Consider the following 8,543-nt stretch of genomic DNA (forward strand, 5'->3'; position numbering starts at 1 on the left):
GTTTTACTTTCTAGCGAAATTAATTAATTTCCTGTTAGGCAGTGAATAAACATGAGTGTTTTCATCAATTAAGAAATCATATGACATTTTAAATTTGTGACTGTTGTTATGTTGTTCGTTTTATGAAGGAACTGTTATGAAAAGAAATCAATCAAAAATATTATAAGAGAAGTTTAAACGCAAAGATCCATATTGGATTACTTCCAACTTATACTACTAGTTAAGAGAAAAGTCACCCTTCAAGCGAGCTTGAAGTTCCAGTAAATATCCGTCAAGTAATTCGCTTGCAGCAAGGTCGTCATGTCGAATATCACTGACGAAACTACTTACTTCCACCTTTGTAGCTTTGATGGCGTTGCACGAACACACGATCCTGTGTTTAACAAAGGAATTTTATCAGTTTTAATAATTATCACTCTTTTGTCGCCTATAGCAGTGACAGGAAATGCTTTTATTTTGGCCGCAGTTTGGAGAAATCAGTGTCTACGAACTCCATTCTACTTTCTTCTGTGTGGATTGGCTTTCACCGACTTGTTTACTGGACTCATCACTCAGCCTTTTTATGTTGCATCCGAGTTAATCTGTTTAAAGAAATCACAGGAAATCGAAGATCGACTATCGTTTCTCTTTTTGGCGGGAGTTATAAGCGGCGGGTTTGGAAGTTACTTTATGAGCATGACGGTAATAATTCTCACATGTATGTCGATTGAACGTTGGCTACACATGACTCAGCGATTTTCGGTGACTGGGCGTCGAGCACGTTTTATTGTCGCAGGGATAATTCTCGCTCCAATCCCCATCGCTGTATTTCGCTCATTGAACATCTTAACAGGTAGTTATGAACATGTCTTGTCTATTTCCTTCGCCTCATTGTTGTTTTGTCTTGTAACCATATCAACTGCCTATTTCAAGGTTTTCCGAATCATTCGTTGTCATCAACAACAAGTGCAAGCCAGCGAACCATCTCAGAATTTTGGTAAACCGGCAATTAACTTGGCGAAGTACAAGAAATCTATATTTACGATCCTGTACATTGAACTATTATTTTATATTAGTTACTTGCCTTTTATTGTCTTTTTTGGGTGTTATCGTTTTCTCAAAGATCAGTCTGTGGTAGAGTTAGGTTTTGTAATCTCGATACTATTCGTGTTTTTGTCTTCTTCACTCAATCCTTGTATTTACCTTTGGAGAATGAATGATATTCGCAACGGAGTGAAGCAACTCATTTGCTAAAAAGAAAAACTAGAGAGATACTGCTTTTAGCTGACTTTGTAATATTAAGTTACTGTAATGTTCATAGGACCAGTGGTTAAAAGAAGGTTGATAATGTAAAAAGATAGATTATTTTGTAATTTAACGCGTCTAACCGCTTTCCTCAACCTCAACATTACGTTGTTGTTTTCTTTCCCTCGTTATCATTCTGAAATGTATTACATCGGCTGTAGTTTTTTCAAACATGAAAAATTAAAATTCACCTTCAGAAAAAGTAAATAAATCTGAATCAGTGTTTTGTGTCTTTGAATAATTTGCTCTTCCTTACGAAACGTGTCAGGACCAATAATTTTTAAAGCACTTTAATTTTCTTATATATTTTTGATATGTTTTTTTTTAAGTCAGTAACAACTAATTAACAAAGCAAGTGAGCAAAAAATTAATTAAACATTGCACAGCTGAAAAATTTGAGTTGTGACATTGTCAAATAATACTACACGACGACATTAATTATCAACAATAGGACAGATATATTAAGATAAATGTTATTTCTGGCGAATGAGCTCGCGAAGAAGACTGAAATTACTATTTTGTCGGCACGAGATACAACTAGGCCTGGGTTCCAGGCTGTGGGGTCATGGGTAATGACGTAGGGCTATATAAGGAAGGGTATAGCACGTGCTTGTCATCTAGGCCTCAGAACCAACCGCGTTCTTGGTCTTCAGTTAACGTTTATTTTTCTCGCGATGTCGGTTACTAAAGAACAAGTCTCTGATCTTATCAAGGCCAACAACGACCAGCTAATGTCCTCTTTCAAAGATCTTCTTGGCGACACTATACAACAGATCAAACGCGCCAACGATACCAAGGCCGAAGAACAACTGACCGAAATCAAGAAACTAAAGTACAACGAGCCACATAAGTTCAAGAGACGAGCAAACGAGGACCAGTACAAGTTCAACTGGAAGATTGCTGAGACGATTGACAGCGCTAAGTCCGCCGCTGAGAAATCGCAGCTGGAAAAAGTAAAATCTGACCTCGCAGAAGGTGAGAAACTACTTAATGAGCGGCAAAAGCACATACTTCTCGCCGACAAATCGGAGTTTGGCTGGGGTACTGTCGATGAGTACAAACAACACGATCTGGCAGATGATTCAGACGATGAAAAACAAATTTTCAGTGCGGAGCGTCGCGCCCGTGCAGCAATTTCCGCCCGCAAGAAGAAGAAGGCTTTACCATCGACTACCGGGAAGAAACCTTCACCTAACCAAGGGCCAGTTGCTTCAACAAGCTCACAACCTCAGCCGCAGTCCTTTCAGCCCAGTTCTTACTTTCCTGCCTTGGCGTCCCGTCGACCTAATATCGGTACCTGTTATGCTCGTGGCAAGCCCGGACATTGGCGAGCAGGCTGCCCACTGATGGCCAAACAGTCGTCTTCAGCTCCAAAATGACTAAAGGAACAGAATTTATCAGGTGTAGTGTGTTCTAATTTTAACTCCAGTGATTCGTTCTCTGAAGTTTTGTGTGATAGTCAGATAATTATCGATTGCATTCCAGCTTCTTGCGATCTTACTTCCCAAGTTTTGGAAGCGTTTAAAGATTCACAGTGTTCTGCTGACATTGATTCTTCTCGTCAACCCTCAGTTCGGGGAAGGCTTAGAAAGTGTATTGATTTTTGGCGTTCGTTGGAAGTTTCTCAGTTTATTCTGAATGTCATTAGTCAAGGATACCAAATTCCTTTTTTCCAGCTTCCGACACCTTTCTTCAAACCTAACAATGCCTCCGCACGTTCTAACAGTCATTTTGTGTCTCAAGCCGTTAATGACCTTCTTGATTCCAACCTCATTGAAGAAATTTTTTCCGCGCCGAACATTGTTAATCCGCTTTCCGTTTCCACGCGCAGCTCGGGTAAACAAAGGCTTATTTTGGATCTTAGACACGTGAACGCGTTCGTCTTCAAGCAGAAGTTCAGGTGTGAAGACTTGTCTGTGGCCACGCAGATATTTGACAAGGGTTTTTATTTATTCAAATTCGATCTCAAGTCTGGTTACCATCATATTGAAATTTTTCCCGAGCACCGCAAGTACCTTGCATTCGCGTGGGATTTTGGCACTGGAAATTTCAGATACTTTCAATTTTGCGTTCTTCCTTTTGGCCTCTCTTCTGCGCCGTTTATTTTTACCAAGATGCTTAAACCGCTTCAGAAATCCTGGAGAAGTCGGGGTATACCTATTGCTATTTTTCTCGACGATGGTTTAGGAGGGGGAGCCGATCACATTTCTGCCAAATTAAACAGTTTTTAAAATTGTTCATTCTGGTTTGCCCAAGTCTGGTTTCGTCCCTAATGAGGATAAGTCCCTGTGGGAGCCCGTTCAGATTATTACTTGGCTAGGAGTTATTCTCAACACCATTGATGGCTCTGTTAAAGCTACCGATGATCGTATTGCTAAATTGACTACTGATCTCGGGACATTGTCATCTCAGCCGCCTCCCCGCAACGTTCACGTTAAAACTGTCGCTAGCGTAGCAGGCCAGATTATTTCGCTTTCTAGCTGCGTGGGGTCAGTTTGCCGCATTATGACCAGACACCTTTTTTCAGTTGTGAACTCTGCCCTTTCCTGGGATAGCGAAGTTCTCTTGTCGGAGGATTCCATTTCAGAGATCAATTTTTGGGTGAATAATGTTCATTCCCTCAACGGCAAAGTTTATTGGGGAGTTCAATCGCTTCCGGTCAAAGTGAGTTTTTCCGATGCTTCCGGTTCAGCCTGTGGTGCGTACGTCCAGTCTGACTCCGATTTGGTATTTCATCAGAATTGGTCCCCAGCGGAAAGTGTTCAAAGTTCAACCTGGAGAGAGCTCAAAGCTGTCTGTCTCGCTTTGGAAGCCTTTGCTAGTCGTTTGTCTGATTCCAAAGTCATTTGGTATTCTGACAACCAAAACGTTGAGTCCATTCTCCTCAACGGCAGCAAGAAGTCCGATTTACAGGAGCTAGCTCTTCAAGCTTTTCACATTTGTATCGAGTATCGCATATCTCTCGATGTTAAGTGGATCCCGAGGGATCTCAATGAGGCAGCCGATTCTATCAGCAAGCTTATCGATTTTGATGATTATGCTCTCAGTGATGTAATTTTTCAGCAAATTAATAGCTTTTGGGGTCCGCATACTGTTGATAGGTTCGCCTGTAACTACAATGCTAAGTTACCTAGATTTAACTCTCGATTTTTTCAGCTGGGCTGTGAGGCTGTCGACGCCTTCTCTCAGGATTGGGGATATGACGATAATTGGCTTTGTCCCCCAATTTGCCTCGTTGTCAGAGTTTTAAAGCATATGGAACTTTGTAAAGCTAGGGGAACCCTAGTACTTCCGGTGTGGAAATCGTCCTTCTTCTGGAACGCCTGTACACTGGACGGGGTGCACTGGAGCATCTTTGTGATTGACTGGGTCTACCTGCCCAACTTTCAGGGGTTATTTGTCCAAGGGAAAGCTCGCAATTCCCTTTTCGGTTCCAGACCGCTTGAGTTCGACGTTGTCGCTCTTCGTTTGGACTTCCGTCGTCCCAGGCCCCCTTCATGTTTAATGGGGTTTTGTACTAAAAAACTGGGAGAGTGTGACTCTTGCATCTAGTCGCTGCCTAGATTTGTTTTCATAGGCTGTTTCCTGTTATTGTCCTTGTTACCATATTGCTTGCCTTTTGCTATTAAAGGATTTATTATGTTGCTTGTTTGTCTTTTGTTCATTCCAGTGTTTTGTACATTTTCTCTTATTGGTTTCTTGGCACACGTTTTTTATTGTTGTTTGTTCAGTGCTTCTCACTTATTTTTGTCTCTTCCTAGACGTTTTTCGCTACGGTTTCTGGGACGTCGATCAGGAAGATCTTCTAGACGACTCAATCAGGGGACTAGCTGACAGAGTAAAGACGACAGTCCTTTCGTCAAAGGCCGACAGTACATCAATATTGTACTTCCGTGCGTACCGCAAGTGGAAGGACTTCGCCCTCAGTAAGCTTAATGGGAGTGTTTTCCCTGCTAGCCCCTTCCATGTCGCTATATATTTGCAGCATCTTTTAGAGGAATCCCATTCCCCTAGCGTTATAGATTCGGCCTTTTATGGTATTAAGTGGGCTCATAGTATGGCCGGTATTCCCTCACCCACGGATAACCCTATAGTCGAGGCGGTCAGGTCTGCTTCTAAAAGAATTTTTGGTGCCGGTATCGTTAACCGCAAGGAACCTATTTCATCTAGTTTGATTCTGGATATTATCGGCAAATCGAACCTCGACATCCCGGTTGAGTTACGTAATGTTACAATGTATGTTCTGTCATTTACTGGGTTCTTTAGATTTGACGACGTTTCCAGAATTAGGAGGAATGACATTTCCTTTAATGAGGGATTCATGGTCATTAAAGTCCTAAAAAGTAAGAACGACCAACTTCGCAGGGGAGACGAAGTTATTATTTCTGAGCTTTCTAGTTGCGCGTGTCCTGTCAAACTGCTTAAAAGGTATCTCTCCACATTCAACATTTCTCCTGATTCCAGGGATTTAATTTTTAGACCCATTTCTCGAGGGAAGGGTTCTTGCAAGTTAGTTGCTCCCGATAGGCCCATCAGTTATAGTTCTATTCGCGAAGCTTTCAAACGGGACTTGAAAAGTGTTGGGGCCGACCCTTCCAAGTTTGGTCTGCACTCTCTGCGTTCGGGTGGTGCCACCATGGCAGCTAACAGTGGGGTCAATGACCGGGTGTTTCAGCGACACGGCCGCTGGAAATCTGTACAAGCAAAAGATACTTACGTCGATGATGACCTGGCACAAAGGCTTTCAGTTTCCAAATTTCTTGGGCTTTAATCGTGAGCCCATAAAGCACGTCCTAGCCCAATACTTTGTCGCTCTATGTGGGGTTCGGGTTGGTTCTCGCCAGGCCCTCCCAAAATAAACTTATTTGGTTCAAAGCGTGTGTTGTTGTTTGTTGTGGAGTGGAGACAAAATATGTTATTTCTGGCGAATGAGCTCGCGAAGAAGACTGAAATTACTATTTTGTCGGCACGAGATACAACTAGGCCTGGGTTCCAGGCTGTGGGGTCACGGGTAATGACGTAGGGCTATATAAGGAAGGGTATAGCACGTGCTTGTCATCTAGGCCTCAGAACCAACCGCGTTCTTGGTCTTCAGTTCATAATGTAATGTTTAATTGACACTCATTGCAGTATAATAACGTTGTAATAGACACTCATTGCAGTATATAACGTTTATTTTTATTTCATTTTGTATAGCCACGTAGGATTGGCCTGTAGCTTGAGCCTTGGTTTCTACCCAGGTTTCCTGGCATTTTTTTCCCCACTGGGGTTTTTTATACCAGGTTTTTCTGGCCTCCGTCTAACCGTATTTGTTTTGTAAGCGGTTGCTCAGCTCTGTTCGCTTTAGGGCTTTTTTTCGTTCGTTTTTCATTTTCAACGTTTTAACGATATGCTTTTCAGTAATATATTATCCTTTACTTCAGTTTGAACTACATTTCTCGTTTGTTTATTCCGCCTAAGTGGCCTCTGCTTCGCGTTTTCGTCCACGTCGTTAAAACGACATATGAGATGTGTGACAAGATCCTAGATTCCTGTCTTATCGGAGTTGTGGTTCTCCAGCCTAACTGGCTCTTAGCTTGTGATTTAGATTTGCTCCCTAGCCTAACTGGCAGCCTAACTGGCACTAAGCCTGAGAGCTTACTGGGAAATGTAGGTCTAGGCGTGGGTTTTCTTTGTAAATTCTGCCTAACTGGCGCCCTTTCGCCTTGTCTAGCTTACGTCGTAGCGACTTTGTAATGTCAGTCATCTAATTTAGTTTAATATGTGTTCTGTAACCAGAGTTTTTAATGTGCTCTAAATGTAAGTGAACATTGTAAAATAGTGTAGGGATATGTATGGGGTTCGGGTTGGTTCTCGCCAGGCCCTCCCAAAATAAACTTATTTGGTTCAAAGCGTGTGTTGTTGTTTGTTGTGGAGTGGAGACAAAATAATGACTTTTTTGCAATTTACATGGGCGAAAACACGTGGGTCATTTTGATCTACATGTAAGCAATTAATCTCGGCCGACTTTTTTTTGTTAACGTACCAGAAACTAGTTCTCTTCTAGAGATCGGTTGAGAAAAACCACCAGGAATGGTCCCAAAGACTTTCCTAAATGCAGCCTTAATTTAGATATTTCTGCCACTGCGCTACTGGACAAAAGGATCGAAAAGAAAAATTACGAGAACAGCCAAACAAAAGAGATATATTGTACAGTCAAAAGGTAAAAGGTTAAGCCTGCTGCCGTGCCAAGTGGCTCATCAGGCTGAAGCTTTTCCGACCTCTCTCTTTTCCCTGTTTCTGTAGCATTAAGCGGTTAGGAGTATTTCTACTCCACCCTAGATGGGATGCTATTCCATCGCGGGGAAACCCCCCGCCCAGCGGTTAACTCGCTGGTACCCATTTGTACACCTGGGTGGAGAGAGAGTAAAGTGTTTTGCCCAAGAAAACAACGCAGTGCCCCAGAGGGCCCGAACCTGGACCGTTTGATCCGGAGTTCAGTTAACTAACCATTAGGCCACCGCGCCTCCCGATACATTGTACAGTACAGGTACATAATTAGTAAAGGGACCAATGGAACTAAAGTGTAAACCCAATTCTTAACCTCTTCACGCGTCACATTTTGACCTTTTCTAATAGTCAAGGGCACAAGAGTAAGAGTTGTGGTGTGAAAGCCAAACCTGTGGCTCTTCGCGGCGACGACATGTAAAAACGATTGCAACCCTTGAAGGAACTGTTTTCAAGGAGGCTAAATGGCGTTTTTGAACAAGGCAGTTAACCTAAGCAATTAACGAAAAACCTCAAATATTAACTTACTGTATTTTCTCATTTAAACGCCCCAGGCGTTTATTTCAAACTTGCTTTGGGGGTCCCGGCGTTTACGTAGCGGCCGCTGGCCATGAGTAAAAGTTACCCATGATCCCTCGCGCGCGTGACTGCGAGCACGAGGTCGAAATATGTCCGCCTTTGAAGAGATGTTATTGCTATGTTATCGAAGGAGATTATAAAAGTTGTTTTTATTAGTCTTACCAGTTTACTTGACGCATTCAATTTATTTGGTTATAAAGCAAGGATTTTTATACATTTTTTTGACAGACATATATGTTTCCTTTAAAGCGACATCTTTTATACTTTAAATAAATGCTTGTGGGGGTTATTTACAACTCCACTTCAGAATACCAGCGTTTAATCCAGAAAATACGGTACATCGTTTTGACGTTTACTCATTTTGATGCAAATGATAAAAAATGCTTCGTCATTCTGATCGATTTGTTTGATAT

The 8,543-nt window shown here is 42.1% G+C and overlaps 2 protein-coding genes across 2 annotated transcripts; both read left to right on the top strand.

Moving 5' to 3' along the window:
* Positions 1-300: 300 nt before the first annotated feature.
* Positions 301-1,233, top strand: LOC144629710 (histamine H2 receptor-like). Its single transcript, XM_078487931.1, has one exon. It carries the CDS (start codon positions 301-303, stop codon positions 1,231-1,233), a length of 933 nt encoding a protein of 310 aa, XP_078344057.1.
* A 725-nt stretch (positions 1,234-1,958) lies between these two features.
* On the top strand, positions 1,959-2,712 carry LOC144630027 (uncharacterized). The gene has a single exon (XM_078488304.1). The coding sequence runs from the start codon at positions 1,959-1,961 to the stop codon at positions 2,661-2,663; it is 705 nt and encodes a 234-aa protein (XP_078344430.1). The 3' UTR covers positions 2,664-2,712.
* The last annotated feature ends 5,831 nt before the right edge of the window (positions 2,713-8,543 follow it).

This window comes from Oculina patagonica, chromosome 11 (genome assembly GCF_052425735.1).
Source record: "Oculina patagonica isolate OP01 chromosome 11, crgOcupat, whole genome shotgun sequence".
Lineage (NCBI taxonomy): Eukaryota > Metazoa > Cnidaria > Anthozoa > Scleractinia > Oculinidae > Oculina > Oculina patagonica.

Coding starts and splice junctions, on each gene's coding strand:
- LOC144629710 (XM_078487931.1), top strand. CDS start 301: ATGTCGAATATCACTGACGAAACTACTTACTTCCACCTTTGTAGCTTT.
- LOC144630027 (XM_078488304.1), top strand. CDS start 1,959: ATGTCGGTTACTAAAGAACAAGTCTCTGATCTTATCAAGGCCAACAAC.